Here is an 18,955-nt window from a genome sequence, read left to right on the forward strand (position 1 = left end):
AAAATCCTGCTCCTCACATACAAGGTCTTAAATAATCAGGCCCCCATCTTATCTTAATGAACCCACATTTCACTCTCGGACTGCGGGCTTGCTTGAGGTTCCTAGAGTATTTCAAAGTAGAGTGTGAGGCAGAGCTTTTAGCTTTCAGGCCTCTCATATTTGGAATCAGTTTCCAATTTGTATTTGGGAGACAGATATGCTTTTAAGATTAGGTTTAAAACTTTCCTTGTTGCCAAGCATATAGTTAGGCCTGGTTAAGGTGTAGACTGCTAGGGGGATTCCCATGATGCATTGAATTGATTGACTGACTGATTAATTAATGCCTTTTGTCCTGTCTTCCTCCCCTCACCCTGGTCGCAGCAGATGGCTGCCCCTTCCTGAGCCTGGTTCTGTTGGAGGTTTCTTCCTGACAAAAGGGAGTTCTTTCTTCCCACTATCCCCAAAAGTGCTTGCTCATAAGGGGTCATATGATTGTTGGGTTGTTCTCTGTATGTGTTATTGTATGGTTTAGCTTTTCATATAAAGCGCCTTGAGGTGACTGTTGTGTCTACTGTAAAAACTTCAGCCTCTGCTGTTGAGACGGACTACACCATGATGCTACTGCCACCATGCTTCACAAACATGAACATCTCTGATTGCTTTTGTGCAGCAACACATGTTCTGCACTGTTTGTCTTTACTGCGACGGGCCCGACTTACTAAACTAAAAAATGACCAGCAGATGGCAACAAAAATTAATATCATATGCATAGATTTAAGTTTTTAATGATTTTACTATTACCTACTGTGATCACCTTTAAAATTCTTAATTCATAACCTTTTTTAGTTAATGTTAACGTGATGACTTCACCACACAACTCAGTTTATCGTATATTTTATATATTTAGAACTTATCATGAAGAAGGCATCATCAATACAATTATGAAATAAATGTAGGAAATTATATTTTATTTTATAAATATACCACTTAATACAAAATGTAAAAACAGTGGTGAAAAAAACTCAGTATACCAGTTCTATTTTTCTTTTCCTTTTGAGTTTTTGTTTCATTTTTCCTTTGTAGTCCAGACCAAATTCAGCCCCCTGCTGGGATCAGGTTAATTTTGATATTTCACATCAAATAATCCTTATCCTGCCACATTGCTTTTGAACAACTGGGCCCTACGAACCCAACGGTATCCAGTTCACACTTGACAAAGAAAAGCATGAAATCTTTAAGTTAAAACAGTTGGAACAAGAAAATAAAGAACATATTGCACGATGCAGTTTCACATTAAGTCTATAAATAAATCAGCTTGTTAGAATAATTGAATGACTAGATTAATAAAATATATCTCTTTTATCCAAGCCCCAGATACATATTTTTAACATTTTCAGTAATATTAATAAAACATTTCACGATCAAGTAGACCTTCAAAACAGCAGCATCTCTGTCAACATGAACATTTACAGCCCACACTCTGAGAAATCTAAATAAATTAATTAAATCATTAGTTACATTGTTAATTTAGTTGTGATGTTTTATAAACAAAAGTCTTAAGTCATATGTTTTTTTTCCTTTTTTTGCTGAATATTTCTGAATTCTCCAGTCTAAATGCACAAAGTATAAGTGTCTTTTCCCAGTTGGCAAACTCAAAATTGACTTTTTTCCATTTGCTGCCATTGTTTCTTAGATGATTCCACCTTCAGACAGTACCTCCAAACAGGTAGATTAACTTGTTGGCACCAATATCCGGCCTATACAATAATAACAAGAAGACAGAGTTAAAATGTATCGGTTTTAAATAACAATAATTTTGTGTTAATGTGTTAAAATTGCAGCTGCTAAAAAGTGCGGCAGAGTTAGATGTGGAAATAATGACTGTTAGAGTGAACAGCTTGTTACCTACAGAGCAAGTAAACTAGTTATTCCTTAAATTTACTAATATAATTGCTCAGGTTACAGATAGAGACATTAAGGAGGTCACGTTTGTCATGTTTCTCACTTGTAGTGTTCCGCTTGTAGAAAACAGCTCCACCGAGTACAAACACCAAACCCAGCAGCAGCCCTGCTACACCTATAGCAATCTTATTCTTCTCTGCCTCGGATGTTGGATCTGAAAACACATGTATCACTATATTACATTTATAAACTGTGAATTTAATAAGTCTTATTTAATAACATCATAAACCAGGATGAGGTCCAAGAATAAGCTTCCTTTCACTGTCTTACCCCAGTCATAAAATTTGGGCTCCATGAGGCTGGCGTGCTCCACCATGCAACTGATGTTCTCTCCAGGTTTGGGTATAATCTCCAGGTAGGAGTGAATCTGGTAGAGCCAGTTTCCGTTGGGTAGTTCATCAGTGGAAGTCACATTAGATGTTGCCTCCTTTCCGTCCCTCAGCCACGTCAGTTTGATTTGTTTGGGATAAAAGTTGTACGCGCTGCACATCAACATGCCTGGATGTTCACTTTCTGGTGACTCAACTAACCTCAGCTTGACTGTGGGCTCAACTTGTGGAAAGAACAGACAGTCAGAACGATTTGGTATAAAATTAAATACCATCAATTAACACTGATTAGGCATTGCAGCAATAACACAGTTTCTGTAATGAGCCTTATATCCTTCTCTGGAGCTTCAGTTTTCCTGTAATCCTCTATTCCGATAGAGGATGGCGTGTTACCAGTCGGGCAAAAAGCAAACCAAACCAATCAGATTTTAATGAAAAAAATTCACAAAGAAAGCACAACAAAGCACCCTCAAGTGCACTAAAGAGTAAACAGTTAAATATGTAGTATTAAAAATTAGGTCTCTGTCTTCTAAGCCCCTGTGAGTAAATTATTTGATAATTGACAAACATATTGATTTGCTCCTATTACAAAGACTTGGTTCCAGCAGATAGTTGAAATTAATCAAACCCCTGAGCAATACTAACTGTGAGAATCCTCAAAGCACAGACCAAAGAGGAGGAGTGGCAGCAATCTTCCACTAAAGCTTTGAATAGATCCAGATTTACAACTTCTTAGATTTCATTTGAAAGCAGAACTCTTAGCATTGTAAACTCTAATCGGAAAACTCAGTTTTATTTGCTGTTAACTATCATTCATATGGCCCTTACTCACAGTTCCTAGGTGAATTCTTAGACTTTCTAATTTAGTCCTCAGCTCTAATAAAATAATTATAGTAGGTCATTTTAATATCCATGTATATGCTGATAATGACCGTCTCAAAATTGCATTTAACCTGTTAGTAGACTCAATTCTCTCAAAATGTAAAAGACCCCACCCACCACATTAATCTGGATCGTGTGGGAAAGGTGGCATTAAACATTTAACAGTATTCCCAGAAAACCCTCTGTTTGATTAAGCTTATAATTTGGGCTGGATCTTTTCACTCGGAACATTCCCTTAATTAATAAACTACGCTGCATCATTGCATTCAGATCTTCAGGTTTATCTCTGGCTCTCTTCCACATTGTGTCTTTTGTCCTGGCTCTCTTCCCTCACCCCTGACTGTTCAGTGGTTGTCTGTTTTTTGGTATGTTTTTTCGAATTTTCGCTGATATTCCTCGCCATTCTGTCTCCTTGTTTCCTGGTCATGAATTCTCTGTTAGCTCTGTTGTTTCGACTAACTGTTTTATTTCAGGAACTGCTTTTTCTTTCCTGTCCTCTGAGCTTTTTACTTTCAGTCTAGGGTTTTCTCATTTCTCTAATTTGTCCATCCGTCTTCCTGCTCATGACCAGGGTTAACAGAGGGACATCTTAATTCCTAAAATGCATCAAGAGGGCTGAAGAGCAGTAACTAAGCACGCAGGGTTGTTTCCTTTATGGAAGTCTTTTCACTTTCAACATTTAAAAGAGATGGCGCACAAATCAGGAGAGATTTTCATTCATCAGTAATTCATCAGTTTGGAGTGTATAAGGAAGTTGAACACAGGGAGGTAATGATAACTCCACACAAATCCACAGGTTGGGTTAAAACTAGGAACCTTCTTTCTGTGAGGCGACAGTGCAAAACACCGCAGCACTGTTAGTAATTTTCAAAAACTTACCAGTCACAGGATTCAGTCACTGATTCAGTCACCAGCAATCTTTTTCTCACATACTTAAAAAACATTTTAGGGAAAGTCCCTGTAGAGCACCAAGCTGTTACCTAGTGCTTTATTGATATCACAGAAATAAGAAGTGTAACTATCAATGGCTGCTGGAATCTAAAACATCGTTAGAGTTTCAGAGTTTTTCTATGCTCACCTGGTCTTGAAAGCACATCAAACACTAGCGGGACGTTGGTTCTGCACTTCTGTTCGTTCTTTTTTTCTTGTTCCAAGAAACGTTGGTTTTTGTTGAGTTCATCTGCAATTTCTTTCATTTTCTCTGTGTAGCCGACATATTTCCCCAAAGTGCTGTTGTACTGACCCTGAAGCACCTTATTAAAGTAGAGCTGTGCCAGATAAACAACATCATCTTTGGAAGTAAACAGGCAACGAATCAACCCGTAACCAAAGTAAGCATCTGTAACACAAAGTCAACAATTAGCTGATGCCGAAATGCTCACGTGTGTTGTCTTCTCACACACAATGCAAGCGCCAGTTCGACAATCTTAAACGTTAGCTTGTGTTTACTAAATAACACAAATGAATCAAACGTCTTTTTTATTTTTACTGTAAGACCGATAAACAGCTATTATCTTGAAGTTACCTACCTGCTCTTGAAAATAAGAGGAACACACTTGTTAGCAGTAAAGTGCAGCGAATATGCATGGTGAAAAAATAGGAATCACGAATGAAAATAGGAAGAAGTCTGATCTTGTTGCAGAAGGAAGTGAATCGCCAGACTGAGCAACAGTATTGTTATGCAGGCTTTTAGTAGGCGTGGTGCTCTGTGGGACATGATTTACTTCTATTGTCGGATTTGTGCAGACAGTAAAGCTTTTTTTAAACACAGACAAGCCGTAATTTTTATGTAATATCCACAGTTAACCCTGATTTGTTTGAATTACTAAACACAACCCAAAACAAGTATTTCTCCAGTCTGAAGTTACTAAAAAGATTTATATTTGATTTTATTAAACTTATTGGTTTTGCATTTATCTGAACACTAGCAGGCTAGCAGCTTATATCTATATCTATAGCATATCAGGAAATATGTTTTTATTTATTTGTAATAATACTGATTTTAATGGCCGATGTGTTTATTTAATGGGACATCAGAGCTTTACGGGTTTTGTAACCAAAGATAAAGAGCTGAAAGACAATAGTCATTTTTTTCAACAAAGATTTCTTTATTTTGCTGGTATAGAAAAGAAGATTAAATAACAATCAAAGTTACATAAACAATAAAGCTGGTGTTTGGTTACAGACAAAAATTAGCTTCATTGCCCAGCTATGGCAAACTATATTTATTGTGCATATAATGCAAACATTTTTATCCAGTCTTCACTACTTGAGAAAACCTTGTTGCATTTTACTGCTGCCTCCTAGAGACTCTGTTTTAGCACATTTTATTTAAAATTCATAATAACAAGCTACTTCTCACTGCTTTTGTGTCTCAAGCACAGCCAGCAACTCCATATCTCTTACTTGGCAAACTTTTCTGCCCTTCCTGACACAACCCCCAAGGGATTTGTGTCTCATGCCAGGATCAAACCAGAGATCTTCTGCTTGTTAGAAGAATGTGCAAACCACTACACTGCAGAGCTACTACTGGAGAAAATGACTACATGTTAACTAAAAGTGCTGCAACAGCCCAAGCAAACAGCAGCAATTTAAATAAGGAAATAAAAAGTCAAATGGCCTTTTGAATTTCCTGTGTGAATCTGAAACACTTCTCACAATAAAGACTGGATGTGATTAGTGGATTCTGTTTCATTACAGTTAATTTTTAACCTTTGGACTGACCTAATTGTTGAATTGTTTATTGAATGAACCATGACTTTGTGCCCCAGTTTTGTTGTTTATTTGTGTGATTTTCATGTGTGGAATCTCTAAGATAGATATTGTTTTTTGTTTTCAAGTCCTTTTACAATTAAAAATGTTCCCGTTGCCACTCCCAGCAGGCCCAGAGTCAGGCCCACTGCACAGAAAACATCCAGTCCATGACTTTCATGGCTTTTCATTATTTCTGTTTCTGCAGAAGAAGAAAAAAAGAACATAATTACTGACAACAGTAAACAAATCTTTTCATTTTATTTTTATTCATTAGGGCAAATATTTACCCCAGATTCTTGTTTGGGGTGTCTCCAGTGCCGAGTGCTCCACGGTGCAGCTGTAAATGTCGCCCTCGCTCGGGGTGAACACCAGAGTTGAGAACTGGTGGAAGGTTTGATCTTTATTGGGAAAATACCGACTGAGCGACACCCCCTCAGACACTGGATGACCATTTTTGGTCCAAGTAACATTGATGTCAGGTGGATAGAAGTAATTCACAAAGCAGATCAGGCTGTTTTCTACTCCCAGCTCGACTTCATCTGCAGGGTAAAGCATGCTCGCGGGGGGGTCTGTGGTAGGATCAAACATAATTAACATCATCAGATCTTATCAGCAATGTTACAACATGAAGTTAACACAAGAATAAAAATCCTTTACCTTTATCTTCAGGTGGATTTTTCTCCTCTACTGTCCAGTATGACAGAAGTGCTGGACATGCTCTCTTGGCTTTTTGTGCATTGTTATATACATTCAAATTCTGAAATGTTTCACTTGGGTTAAATATAAAATACCGGGGCACCGTGTATACAACTTCATGTCTTTCGAAGTCTGTATACAGAAGCTCCTCAGCATCAAATTCAAACTGTGCCTCAGTTCTCCCATCAACAAAGCAGGCCACGACATAGGTAATTTCATGTGAAACTGAGAAAAAAAGACAAAAAATGCAAACAAGAGAATAACAATAAATGTATTAGTATGAACAGAATAGAACAGAATAGCCCTTTATTTTCACTGTACATAAAATATAAAGAGTAAGACAGGAGTATTAAATAACAAACTAAAGGAAAATAAAGGAAACATGTAACACATTTCATAACATCAAATCATGTGTTTCCAGAGTGTCCGGCTTGTAATGCAGGTTAACGCATGAATGAACCCAGGTGGAAGCACAATCCTAACCTCATGCAGTGCAGTTAATGATCTAATATAATACTACACAGAAAAATAGGACTGCATCACGAAGAGCAGTGATGAAATACATGCCAGTGAAGCTGGGGTGTTATTGTTAACCTCACAGTAGTATTAGTGAACAAGAAAATTCAAGTTACCAGACGACTTGAAAAGAAGAGACAAATTGAGAAAATTCAAACATACATTGAATAGTATGAGTTTATAGTAAAGGAGTAAATTAGAAATTCATCCTTACTTTGAGAGAAGACGCAGAAGCTGTTGAGCAGCAGGATTACGAGAGCAGAGCGCCTCATGTGTGAGCTGCAGGTGGCCATCATCGGAAACTCCCCCACTGGTCCAAACTGAACAAAATGCAAACTACGATCTCTTTCAGGGTCAGTTAACAATAAAGCCCGGCTACACCTTCTTAGCACATGACCACTGATGGTAATGCAGCAGTCTAACCGGTTGAACAGGCGAGATACCTCAGAGAGATCGTTTGCCAGTAGCTACATAACTTTCGTGCATTCACCGTCATAGAGAAAAGTTGCCTCCGAAATTCACATGATGTTATGAAAGTTATTACACCATCTTTTCGGCTTTACCGCAGTTCTGCTCCACATTTCAATACTTTCCGGCTTCCTTATCCTGCTGTTGAAGCTCATTCTGAGGTTTTTGTTCTAAGATGGGTCACATGTTTAGTTTCCTCAAAAAAGAGGAACCGTCAAAAAAACAAAAAACAAAACTGCACTATAAGCTGAAGACCTTGCTTATAAACACACACACACACACGCGCGCACACACACACATAAGGGTATAAAATCCTTTCCCTCTTGTAGTTTAGAGAGAAAAATCTGTGTCTCCTATACTCCTAAATTGTGGTTCTCATTTAATAATAATGAAATGATGATGGTTTTATCCACGTTAAGCCACAGAAATCTGTACGTTTGAATTTTTTAAGTATACAGAAGTAGTAAAAACCCTGAAAGCAGAAGTGGTGTATAATGAATGAAGTGAGTGTCCACAGTTGCAGGGTTCACAGGTCCCTGTGGATTTCTCATGTTCTCACCAAAATGCCCTGTGTACTTTCAGACACACTGGAGGCATTTCCATTTTTCTTAAATATTTCCAAAGGAGATCTGTAGTGAACTTTCCTTTCACTGCAGTGTTACGTCATGGTTTCTGGCTGCTTCTTCTCTGCCTTTGTCGGTTTTTTGTTGACTTTGGTGGAACAGCTGATCCAGTGATTACTGACAAACCTGACTGCAATTAGCCTAAAGTCCGTTCCTTTTTTAAAAAAGTTTACTTTCTTGAAAACATTTCCAAGCAACAGCAGAGTTACGTTTTTAAGTTTAACCAGCTTACAGTGTTTTATAGTGAGTAGTAATAAGTTAAAGCAAAAGAAATTCTTATTGGAGCTCTTCATTGAATTTTTTTCTTTATTTTTGGACTTGCTGTTTCAGAACAAAGACATCAAACAAATCATTCCCGAACTATATTTTCGGTGTGGCAGGGTGTGTCATCCTGGACAGAATTCACTGCCAACAGCGAATGTTATTGACTGACAGTAAATGCTCTGCATCAATGTTTAATCTACATTAAGGATCAAAGTAACATCCACATGACTGGTTTTCTGGCTGAATATTACATTGTATCACTACCCCTGTTGGCTAGTCTTCCTACTCCTAACGTATCAAGTTTTTACAATAAGGAAATTTGTATGTATGTATGAATTATTTGTATATTTTCTAACTGGGGACAGCTTGTTTTATTTGCAAAAAGCACATTATTTTTCACTCAGCAGCCTTTTTATAAGGTATAACTTACTAGTATCACATCGCCTTCAGAGCTGCTTTAATGTTTGATGGCACAGATGCCTCAGAGAATTCCCTGATCCACCACATACCAAAGGTTCTCTGTTGGATTGACATCTATTCACTTGGAGGCCATTTGAGGACAGTGAACTAAATTTTGTGTTCAAGAAAACAGTTTGAGATGATCTCAGTTTTGTGACATGGTGTGTTATCCTGGTGGAAGCAGCCAGCAGAAGGTACACCATGGTTATGCTGTTAGAAAAATATCATGAGCATTGTTACACCACCAGCAGGCTGAACTGTTGATACAAGGTAGGGTGGATCCAGGCTTTCATGTTCTTTACACCACGGTCTGACTCTACCATCTGAATTTTGCAGCAGAAATCAACTCATCAGACCAGGCAGCAGTTTTCAAATCTTCTATTGTCCACTTTTGAGCCTGTAAGAACTGTTCCTGTTCTTAACTGACAGGTGTGGTACTCAGTGTGGTCTTCTGCGACTGCAGTGCTTTTTCTTTTGCAAACCTCGGTTGTATCGAGTGGTTATTTTAGTTACTGAGGCCTTCCTATGAGCCCAAAGCCATTCTGTTCTCAACCTCTAACATCTACAAAACATTTAAACCCAAAGAACTGGCGCTGATTGGATATTTTCTCTTTTTCAGACCATCCTCTGTAAAACCCCAGAGACAGTTGGAAAAATCTCAGTACATCAATAGTTTTTGAAGTACTCAAGTTGGTTAAATCACCTGTCTCCCTTTTGATTTAACCATGTTTACATGCCTAAGTGCATTAAGATGCTGCCATGTGATTAGTGATTATTATGCCCTTACTGCCCATTTCCTGTTTTCACCCCGCAGTGCTTTACAGCTGCCATTTTCGACATGTGCTGAAGGTTTACCTGCATTAACAGATTTTTTAGCCACTTGAGGGCGGTAGAGTAAGGCAAAAAAACCCAAAACAAAACATCATATTACATTCACTTTTTAAATTCTTCTTTCCAAAATGAAGCAGACAGGAAACAGTACACAGCTGTTTGCTGGTGGAAGCTCAGCTGATGTGATTCAGAGTTTGGATCAAGTTTACAGTGTGAGGAGAAAATGTGGATGATGTGAGTCTCTGTGCGTCTGTGAAAAGCTCAGACAGCAGTTTAAGGACAAGCAAGTCGACCACAACGTTTTACATAATCAGAACCAAAATCTCAGTGAAATCCAAAAGGCTGCTCCGACTCAAAGTGTGTCATCGGGGTATAAAACCTGCAGAAAAAAGAAAAAGAGATTTATTATAGTCTGGTAGATGTTTCCACATCTGTTTCAAAGTGATGGAAAAATAACTGTTAAATATAAACATCTACCTCGGTTGTTGACACCATGACCCGCCCTGCAGAAAGGTTCAACGTTTTTATCATTAAATCTTATCACAAGTATTGTTTTATGTTTATTAGAAAGAATCTCTCACCACTGGATTTCTTCTTGTAGTAAATGAGCCCAGCAACTGAAAACACCAAACCCAGCAGCAGCCCTGCTGCACCAACGGCAATCTTATCTCTCCCTGAGTCAGGCGATGGTTCTGAAAACACATTTATCAGCACCATTAGATTACATCTACATATTTTACACTGATGTTTAATAAATAAATAAATGAATCTTTCACTTTTCTGATCATTTTTCTCTTGGTGGTTTTTAATGTGTGGCAGCATGGGCCTTATACTCTGTGAATTCCCTGTTGGAGTTCTCTCATAAAATTTCAAAGGAATGCATGCTGGGAAATGTGGATATATCCACAAAGAAAGCAAAGTCGCATTTGAATGATAATCAGTTACAAAATACAGAAATACAGGCAGAAAAATGTACTTTAATGATTTGGATTAAATATAACTACTTATTATTAAGTTAACTGGCTTTAGGTAAACATGTCCAAAATAGCATGAAATATTGTGTAATTGTCTAATCTAAAGCTCAGATACAGGTGGCATTAAATACTCTCTTACCCCAGTCATATATCAGGGGCTTCATGAGGCTTGCATGCTCCACCATGCATGAGATTTTTTCCTCAGGTGTGGGTGTATACTCCAAGTAGGAATGGATCTGGTAGAGCCAGTTTCCATTTGGCAGCTCCTCAGTGGAAGTCACATCAGTTGTTGTCTGCTTTCCGTCTCTGAGCCACGTTAGTTTGATTTGTTTTGGGTAAAAGTTGTACGCGCTGCAGACGAGCATGCTTGGATGTCTGCTGTCTGCTGCATCCACAGACCTCAGCCAAACGTAGGGCTCGACTAGAGGAAACATACAAGTCATTAAAACAAAACTTGACTTTCTTTGTAGACAGAAAGAAAGAGAGACAGTTTCGAGATAATTTCTGTGATGTTTTGTGAAAATTACCTGAATTCTGGAGCTCATCATAAATCAGTGGGACATTTCTTTTGCAAAGGTTTGATTTCCATACCTCATGTTTCATAAAGCCCTGGTCACCGTTGAGCTTATCTGCAAATTCTATTCCGTTCTTTGTGTAACCGACTACTTTCCCCACACTGCTGTTGTATTGGCATTCTAGCACCTTATTAAAGTAAAACTGCTCCAAGTACATGGCATCGTGGCCGTCAGGGGAAGTAAACTGGCAATGAGCCACATAATATCCAAAGAGAGCGCCTGAAAAATGTTTTCCAACAAACAGTAGTTAATATGGCTAGTTAAATGTATATCCTATCATCACACATCACATGCTACAGCTAAACAGATAGCTGCTAAGTAGCTATTTGAGTCTGTTGTATCACTTTGATGAGCAGTATAAATAAAAAGTCTAACTTACCTTCTGTTGAAAAGACGAGCAAAAGCACAAAGAAAGGAAGAAAACTGTGAGTATGAGACATGCTGTCTGGTAAATAAGAGCAGAGTGACTGAATCATCACACCTAGACAGCAGTGGTTAAAGTTGGCACTGAGTTGTAAAAATCAGGAAGTTGAGTTCCCAAAATGTATTGTTTTGATTTCAGTGCTCTTGTTGTCACTGGGTACCTCCCCAGTTATTTTGCAAAAAATCTCAGATTACCGATGGAAAAAAAAAAAAGAAGTAAAAAAAAAAATACATTTGATTAAAAATCAGGGAAGTAAAGATTTTGAACCAGCATTTTTTTCATGGTGCCACTTCAGTCAAATTGAGTGCTCAGAATTTTTTGTGGATCATGACTAAACAGTCATTACACAAACAAAACAGAACATTACACATTACTAGTAAAGCAAGTTTTGTATTGGTAGAATATAGTATTTATGTAAAACACAAAAAGAAACACACAGAATACAAAAAGCTTTGAATCACTTTATCATGTTTTTGTATAAAAAATGTAATTAAATATATGTATATGCAAAGTATAAACAAAAATAACAGTTATAGTTTTATAAGAACCACAATCTCTACAAGTTATGTGGTTAATATATCAAAGAAGACAAAATCAAAAATACAACTGATTTACATGATGGACATCGAAGTTTATTAAACACTGTATACATTGTACAAACTCACATTTAGTCTCTATCACATCTTGAGTTACTGGATTTGTTTTATGTGTGTTAACTTTATTGGCTTTAAATGGTACTGTGCAGAAATAATATAGTGTTTGTTTATCATATGCTGACTATATTTAACCTCACAGAAGTTACTGTCGTTGGTGTCCCTTTACAAAGAAAAATACTCCGACTGTGACTCCCAGTAAGCCCAGACTCAATCCCACTCCACAGAAAATAGCTGGTCCAAGACTTTGATCACTGTTCATGACCTCAGCGTCTGTAGAGAAAGTTAAAGACAATATAAGTCATTACAGACACAATGAAATTTCTGTTTTTAGTGACTTCATAAGGTCAAATATTTACCCCAGATTCTTGTTTTGGGTGTCTCCAGTGCCGAGTGCTCCACAGTGCAGCTGTAAAAGTCTCCTTCACTTGGTGTGAATGTCAGAGTGGAAAACTGGTGGAAGGTTTGATCTTTATTAGGGAAATATCGACTGAGTGACACCCCCGTCGACACCGGATGGCCATTTTTGGTCCAAGTAACATTGATGGAAGGTGGGTAGAAGTGATTCACAAAGCAGATCAGGCTGTTTTCTACTCCCAGCTCAACTTTGTCAGAAGAGAAGAGGACGATCTCTGGAGGGTCTAGAGGAGGTAAAAACACAAGTAAAACTTTCCTCAGCATTTTCTCAATCATGTCTGTACAGAGATTGATGCAGAGGTTGATTTACCTTTTTCTTCTGGCACATACTTCTCTTCCATTTCAGCAATTTTTGTAATTAGTAAACACCATTTCCTGTTGTCCAAAGCATCTTCAAGGATACTCAGACCCACCAAAACATGACTCGGATCGGGAAAAATAAAATTGGGAACGGTGTAGACAATCTCTTTTTTTGGGAAATCGGCATATAAAAACTCTTCGCCATCAAACTCAAACTGAACCTCTGTCAGGCCTTGGACGAAACAGCCCACTACGTAGGTCATTTCATGGGGAACTGAAAAAAACAAACTGTGTTTACAACTTAAAAGTATAGATGTCAAGTCATATGACTGCTAATATGTACAGTTTATGTCTAATAATGTCTTTTCAGGCATTTGCATTCTTGAGTAACAGAAACAAAAAATGACTATGGGTGCTTAACATGTCTCAACACATGAACTGCATGCTCCAGAACAAACAAGTTGCAATAGATTGTTAGCTTAAAACTTACTTACTCTGTGAGAAGACACAGAAGTTGTTGAGTATGAGGATTAAGAGAGGAGCGTGCTTCATATCTGTTGTGTGATGTGACATCAGTGACAGCAGACTGAGTGGTTCAGTATTGGTTTTAACTTTACCACTGCTGCCAACAGGGAACTTCACAGTGAGTCATATGACCAGACCAGGTCCTGGGGTGGAGTAAAACAAAGGAGTAACTGGAGAAAATTCCAATTAAATTTGTTCTGTGAGCTGTTCTTTGTGGATTTAACCAACTGAATTCAAGAAGATATCAGCAGAACCTTATGGCTGATTTCCTGCCACTACACACTATAAAACCAATATAACAGGTAGAATTTAGTGAGTGTAAATAAGACCCTAGATGTGATCAATCCTTTGAATAACACAAAGTTAGCATACTTTAATTTGTTTTACAAGACATTTCACGTTAAACATAGTCAACACATCATGTATGGATCCAACATCTAATTTTAAAAAATCTAAAAAAAAGTTTTGATTAACCTACTTAATCAAATTTCACTTGTGGACCTGGGCTTTTTTTTATACGGTAATCTCTCACCTTCTTCTTTCATCCTCCCCTTCCTACATGTTTCTCCATCTCTGAACACGACACATTGGCATTTTTGTCTCCTTGGGAAATACAGCAACTGTGACAAACTGCAAAGAAACAGTTTGTTTGTTCGCTCATATTTGTTGAGGTCTTTGAAAATTTGCATTTGAAATTACATGACAAAATGTGACTCCATTTATGCTGACATACCAATGCAACTTTATATAAAGATAGCTAGACAGAAAGGGGAGGGGGGGGGGGGTGGATTCTTATTACATAAACGTGGCAAGAAAGCAAAGGCAACTACAAGTTTCTCGGGAAAACAACAGCTACATTTATCCTCTGTTTAATTTCCTTATACTAGACTTCCTCTACTATACTAAGATTTCAAAAATTATTTTCGTTTCAGACTGGTTCAACTGCTTTATTTATCAGAATTACCGAGGGTGTGTCTGTCTGGAGTCTGTTGCGATCTGGGTAACTGATCTAACCAGGTGTCCCAATCGTTTCTCCACATTTGATCTTTACTTTTTGTTTCCTACAGTTTGTCTTGTCAAGTTTCGGCTGAATAATTACCTAAGCTTTGGAATAATCTTCCTCTTCACATTAGGCAATCGACATCAGTGATGGTTTTTAAATCCAGATTGAAAACGCATTTTTAATCAGTGGCTTTTGACTCAGTGGTTGACTGACTTGTACTTACTTATATTTTATTGTTTTCGCTATGTTTGTTATTTTATTGTATTTATTATTCTTATGGTATCTATTATGTTTCTATTGTTCAGCACTTTGGTCGGCCTTGTGTGTTTTTAAAGTGCTATATAAATAAACGATGATGATGATGAATAATTAGCTATAAAATCAAATGTAAAGTTAGGATACAGCTTTATCTGATCAAAGTTCTTACTGGCTAAATGAACACTGACAAAATGTATAGATTTGATCTCAAACTTTATTCTTTCTTTGATGTGATGATGCCAAAGTGGCACAAACTGATCAAATTGCTCTGTTTTTCTTCCTGTTTTTATATGTAAAGATGTTACGATGGTGACTTACTCTCTTAACTCAGAATGAATGTACTCAAAGTTGATTGAATTTACTCCAATCACTGTTCTGGAACAGGAAACTCAGAGTTCCCATTTGTTGAACAGGTGATATGACCAATCTGTTGCCATGTCATCAGACCTGCAGCTAAATACAGTACTTTGTACACTGAAAAAAAGGGACTGGCCATCTCTTGGATTTATGTAAGCATCTTGCATGTATTTAACACAATTACCTCATGTTTTAAAGATAAATGTAACTATATAGTGTAAAAACTACATGATATGCAGAAAGGGTGTATTAAATTGTTCATATCATGTTCAGGTAAAGTAAGTCAATAAGATAGCAACGTTAAATCTCGTGAAACCACGCGTGATTTCATCTCGCGGGCTTTGGATCGTGGTTCAAAAAAGGCATCCATCTCAGTCAAGTCGAGCAGCCAACTCTACGTTTTTGGTATGTCTTGATTTTTTGAATTAATATTTACCATATTTCAGCCAAATGTAGTTAAACGTCTAGAGTGTCGCCATGTAACATGCTAAAAAAGAGCCGTTAGCTTATTTGCTGTTTTATCTGTTGTCAAAGAATTGGCGCTTTTTCATTTGAATTTGTCTTTGGCACAAGAGCCGTAATATCACATTAAACCTAATTATGAGGCACTCATAACATAATTTGGTTTTCTGTGTGAATAGATTTGCCAATTGACTCTTCAGTTACATTGTGTATTTACTGCACCGTGGTGTTAGTGAGATTTTGGACATTGAACAGCTTTAGCTAATATCATTAGCGGCATTATGCTAGCTTACATCCCTACCCCTCCTGCCCTCACCTGCTGTCCTTTTCTTTTTGTTTTTTTTGCTGCACATTGAGAGACCACATCTATTCTGCATTTCACCAGGAGTCAGCTGATGGATTGTGGGTTCAAGGTGTTATGGTAAGAAAGTATATTCTATTTTCGCTTAAGGTTTCTGTAACTTAATTATAATAGGTTTTGTATAATTATTAGGTGCATGCATACACAAATAGACCACCCTATTAAAACAACTGAGAAATCCAAAATCTGCCATAGGTTTAACTTATACCTGTATGTATTGTCAGAAAGGTGATTACTGGACTCACATTAATGCACACTTGAACTAAAATGAGGTTTTAACTTGTGGGTTCTTGGGTTGCAAATCAGAAACAAACATCTTTGGATTTTTTTTAATCCCATAAGATCTGGAAACACAGTTTTTATTCAACAAAAAATTACTGATTAACCAAGCACAGTGCCTGCTGTTATTTCAAAATTTCAAAATGTTATTTCAGATAAAATGCAGCATTCCAGTGCATCCCAACCATGCCTTTACAGTCAAGGTTTCTGACGGAGCTGAGTTTCTCTCTGACGGTCTGCTGAAAGTGTTTGCAAAGTGATCGGGGGAACAGGGCACAAAGCTAAAGGATGTAGCTGCCATGATGACAGTAAGAACTTTAAAATTCTTTAACTACAAAGTGTATATGTATTGCATTAGGTCAGTAAAAGATTTTTATGCTGCATCCATTGAAACAGTCAACTATTACCTGTGAGTACTGATTCCACTGAAAGGATGCCATTCTTTTTTGTCATGCATTTACTGGCCCACTGAGAAAAAATTATCTTTTTTTAAAAATATATGTTCTGGAAACTATATATCCATAAAGTTGATGTCAAACAGGAATTTTTGATATTGCTTTGTAGATGCTGGTGTTGCATGTTGACTGGTTTAAAAAGTCAAGAGTTTTTGTCTGGGATCATTTTCTTCTGTGCTACTGAAAAGTTCACAAATCTCTGTTTTCTTTGTTATAATACTTTAGGATGACATTAATGCTCAAAGGGAGTCTCATCAAAGTGCTCTGCATCTGTGTGAAAGACAATTGCAACATCTTGGTGCAGGAGTTCATGGTGAGTGTTTTATGAGTAGATTGTGGCTTTGCAACATTTAAAAATGCATTTAGTTATCCACTTGATCCTCATTGGACTGGTTAGGACCAGTAGTCCTCTTTAATAATTTGAAGTTCACATGAGGCCTAGTAGTGAACTCGGCCGCCGGCCCTTGAGGCCCCACCCCTACCCCTGTATTAGGGGTCACATCAGTGTGAAAAAACTTTAAATTTGTCATTCTAATGAACAAAGGAAAATCCCACCAGTATTTACATTAGCTTTTGTTGGAAAAAAAAAAAAAGACCAACTGACCAACAGCTAACCAAATTGTGGGGCTGAAAGTCTAAATTCTAACATCTTCTGAGTGACATAACCTGGATTTCTGATGGGCCGGTGTCTTTCTAACAAAAACTAATGTAAAGCATTTGAAATTATTATGTTTTTCACTCTCTCTTAGAAACTCTGTTAGACCATGAATGGCAGCATGGCAGGCCACTCTTTGGCTATAGCTATTTACTATGGTTTAAATTACTCTAACATTAGAACTGGTAGATTCAAAAGAGATGAGTTTAAAAGGGAATCTTAAAAAAATGTTTTGTGTTTAACCAGGACTTGACTGAGGCCACTGCACAGATTGAGAAAACCACAATGAACATCTGTCTCCAGAGATGCGCCAGGCAATGACTTTTCTGATGTTGGCATCATCATCGAGGGTGTAGTAGTTCTTCAAGATCTGGATAATGTGACCTTTGCAGTAGCCATGCTGTTTGGACCTTTTTTATTCCTTCAATATGAGTTACCCATCACAGCTCTGCTACACTTTTGAGGTGATTCAATGGGTGGTAATGGAGTTGGATGCAACTCAGCTCTCAAGAAAAGCTCACAACTAAGACAAAACTGCTCCTGCAAGGAAAGCTCACTGTTATGCATGCAAGCTGATCAGCTCTAGGTGAGAGGACATTTAAATCTCACACTTGTTCTGCTGCATTTTTGAAGCTCAATTCCAGGAACAGATCGCAGGGTTCATTTTTATATACTCTGCAACTGCCATGAGGACAAGCTGTTTTTGTTGTTGTTGTTTGTTTTTCCTTTTGCTCTGTACAAGTTCTCTGTTTGTCTGTTTGGCAGCATTTTTCAATTTCTGTTTGTATTTTTTCTTTCTTTTACTAGTGAAGAGATGTAGCGTGAACAGTTATACAGTCTAAATATCCCATATGGGTCGTGTGAAATGGTATTTTCAGTTTCATTCAGTTGAAGTAAAGAACGTTGAATATTTCTAAGTGTGCTGTTTTGAACCAACATGTCACAGTATGATCAGTGCTGTAATTTTTGACAGTCACTGTATCAATGTTATTTTTGCGTCTCTTGAATAAAGTTTTTGACCTGCAAGTGCTAATTTCTTTAGTTATTGGGGTAAAATGGGTAGTGTTAATAGGAAGGTGTTTGCCAATTCAGTAACCTAATTTAATGTTAATGGAAACTAACATTTCCTCAAATTGTTTAGTTATAATTGTTGTTTAACTGAATCTTGACGTCAGAGGCCTTAAATAGAATGTTTTGTATTGTCCTGTAACATTTTTCAAAAGAAACAGTCTAATTTCTTTGCTGTGATTGATTCCAGAGAACACAGAAGAACTGACATTATTTAACTGTTGATTTATATAGATTCAGTGGAGGAGTAATGTCAGTTTAATTCTTTACCTACTGTCAATGCAGTGAAATTAGACATTTTGTTTTGAAAGGTTACTGGTGGATGCCAGCAACCATCTTGGAAGAGAACAATACAATCTGTTATAAGGCCTCCATTTGAAAATTGTGTATTTGATACTAGAATATAATAGCAAAATGTAATTTGAA

General features: G+C 37.3%; 4 protein-coding genes and 1 long non-coding RNA gene across 6 annotated transcripts; 1 reads left to right on the top strand and 4 right to left on the bottom strand.

Annotated features, from left to right (window-relative positions):
* Positions 1-1,323: 1,323 nt before the first annotated feature.
* On the bottom strand, positions 1,324-4,859 carry LOC120732247 (H-2 class II histocompatibility antigen, E-S beta chain-like). The gene is made up of 5 exons (XM_040029702.1): positions 4,682-4,859; positions 4,231-4,491; positions 2,212-2,493; positions 1,985-2,095; positions 1,324-1,736 (listed from the first exon to the last, which is right to left on the bottom strand). Exons 1-5 carry the CDS (start codon positions 4,737-4,739, stop codon positions 1,711-1,713), a joined length of 738 nt encoding a protein of 245 aa, XP_039885636.1. The 5' UTR covers positions 4,740-4,859; the 3' UTR covers positions 1,324-1,710.
* Positions 4,860-5,225: 366 nt separating this feature from the next.
* Positions 5,226-8,388, bottom strand: LOC120732244 (H-2 class II histocompatibility antigen, A-U alpha chain-like). Its single transcript, XM_040029699.1, has 5 exons — positions 8,146-8,388; positions 7,333-7,438; positions 6,564-6,827; positions 6,194-6,475; positions 5,226-6,105 (listed from the first exon to the last, which is right to left on the bottom strand). The coding sequence occupies exons 2-5, from the start codon at positions 7,412-7,414 to the stop codon at positions 5,963-5,965; spliced, it is 771 nt and encodes a 256-aa protein (XP_039885633.1). The 5' UTR covers positions 7,415-7,438; positions 8,146-8,388; the 3' UTR covers positions 5,226-5,962.
* Positions 8,389-8,501: 113 nt separating this feature from the next.
* LOC120732241 (rano class II histocompatibility antigen, A beta chain-like) lies at positions 8,502-11,832 on the bottom strand. The gene is made up of 6 exons (XM_040029694.1): positions 11,692-11,832; positions 11,265-11,531; positions 10,877-11,158; positions 10,345-10,455; positions 10,241-10,266; positions 8,502-10,142 (listed from the first exon to the last, which is right to left on the bottom strand). The coding sequence occupies exons 1-6, from the start codon at positions 11,786-11,788 to the stop codon at positions 10,116-10,118; spliced, it is 810 nt and encodes a 269-aa protein (XP_039885628.1). The 5' UTR covers positions 11,789-11,832; the 3' UTR covers positions 8,502-10,115.
* A 514-nt stretch (positions 11,833-12,346) lies between these two features.
* On the bottom strand, positions 12,347-13,768 carry LOC120732245 (H-2 class II histocompatibility antigen, A-R alpha chain-like). 2 transcript variants are annotated; one of them, XM_040029700.1, is made up of 4 exons: positions 13,601-13,768; positions 13,117-13,380; positions 12,749-13,030; positions 12,347-12,662 (listed from the first exon to the last, which is right to left on the bottom strand). In XM_040029700.1, exons 1-4 carry the CDS (start codon positions 13,677-13,679, stop codon positions 12,535-12,537), a joined length of 753 nt encoding a protein of 250 aa, XP_039885634.1. In that variant the 5' UTR covers positions 13,680-13,768; the 3' UTR covers positions 12,347-12,534. The 2 variants fall into 2 exon arrangements, with proteins under 2 accessions (XP_039885634.1, XP_039885635.1); XM_040029701.1 differs by having other exon boundaries at positions 13,597-13,768.
* A 1,654-nt stretch (positions 13,769-15,422) lies between these two features.
* On the top strand, positions 15,423-18,487 carry LOC120732251. Its single transcript, XR_005695562.1, has 4 exons — positions 15,423-16,132; positions 16,507-16,659; positions 17,032-17,119; positions 17,708-18,487. It is a non-coding gene; the product is annotated as an uncharacterized LOC120732251 (long non-coding RNA).
* The last annotated feature ends 468 nt before the right edge of the window (positions 18,488-18,955 follow it).

The sequence above is a fragment of the Simochromis diagramma genome, unplaced genomic scaffold (assembly GCF_900408965.1).
Source record: "Simochromis diagramma unplaced genomic scaffold, fSimDia1.1 OVJJ01000361.1, whole genome shotgun sequence".
In the NCBI taxonomy this organism is placed as follows: Eukaryota; Metazoa; Chordata; class Actinopteri; order Cichliformes; family Cichlidae; genus Simochromis; species Simochromis diagramma.

Coding starts and splice junctions, on each gene's coding strand:
- LOC120732247 (XM_040029702.1), bottom strand. CDS start 4,739: ATGCATATTCGCTGCACTTTACTGCTAACAAGTGTGTTCCTCTTATTT. Junction 4,492..4,681: donor CCTCTTATTTTCAAGAGCAG/GTAGGTAACTTC, acceptor TTTGTGTTACAG/ATGCTTACTTTGGTTACGGG. Junction 2,096..2,211: donor GCCCAAATTTTATGACTGGG/GTAAGACAGTGA, acceptor ATGTGTTTTCAG/ATCCAACATCCGAGGCAGAG.
- LOC120732241 (XM_040029694.1), bottom strand. CDS start 11,788: ATGATTCAGTCACTCTGCTCTTATTTACCAGACAGCATGTCTCATACT. Junction 11,532..11,691: donor GCTCGTCTTTTCAACAGAAG/GTAAGTTAGACT, acceptor AACATTTTTCAG/GCGCTCTCTTTGGATATTAT. Junction 10,456..10,876: donor GCCCCTGATATATGACTGGG/GTAAGAGAGTAT, acceptor ATGTGTTTTCAG/AACCATCGCCTGACTCAGGG.
- LOC120732245 (XM_040029700.1), bottom strand. CDS start 13,679: ATGTCACATCACACAACAGATATGAAGCACGCTCCTCTCTTAATCCTC. Junction 13,381..13,600: donor CTTCTGTGTCTTCTCACAGA/GTAAGTAAGTTT, acceptor TGTTTTTTTCAG/TTCCCCATGAAATGACCTAC. Junction 12,663..12,748: donor ACCCAAAACAAGAATCTGGG/GTAAATATTTGA, acceptor CTTTCTCTACAG/ACGCTGAGGTCATGAACAGT.
- LOC120732244 (XM_040029699.1), bottom strand. CDS start 7,414: ATGATGGCCACCTGCAGCTCACACATGAGGCGCTCTGCTCTCGTAATC. Junction 6,476..6,563: donor AAATCCACCTGAAGATAAAG/GTAAAGGATTTT, acceptor ATCCTACCACAG/ACCCCCCCGCGAGCATGCTT. Junction 6,106..6,193: donor ACCCCAAACAAGAATCTGGG/GTAAATATTTGC, acceptor CTTCTTCTGCAG/AAACAGAAATAATGAAAAGC.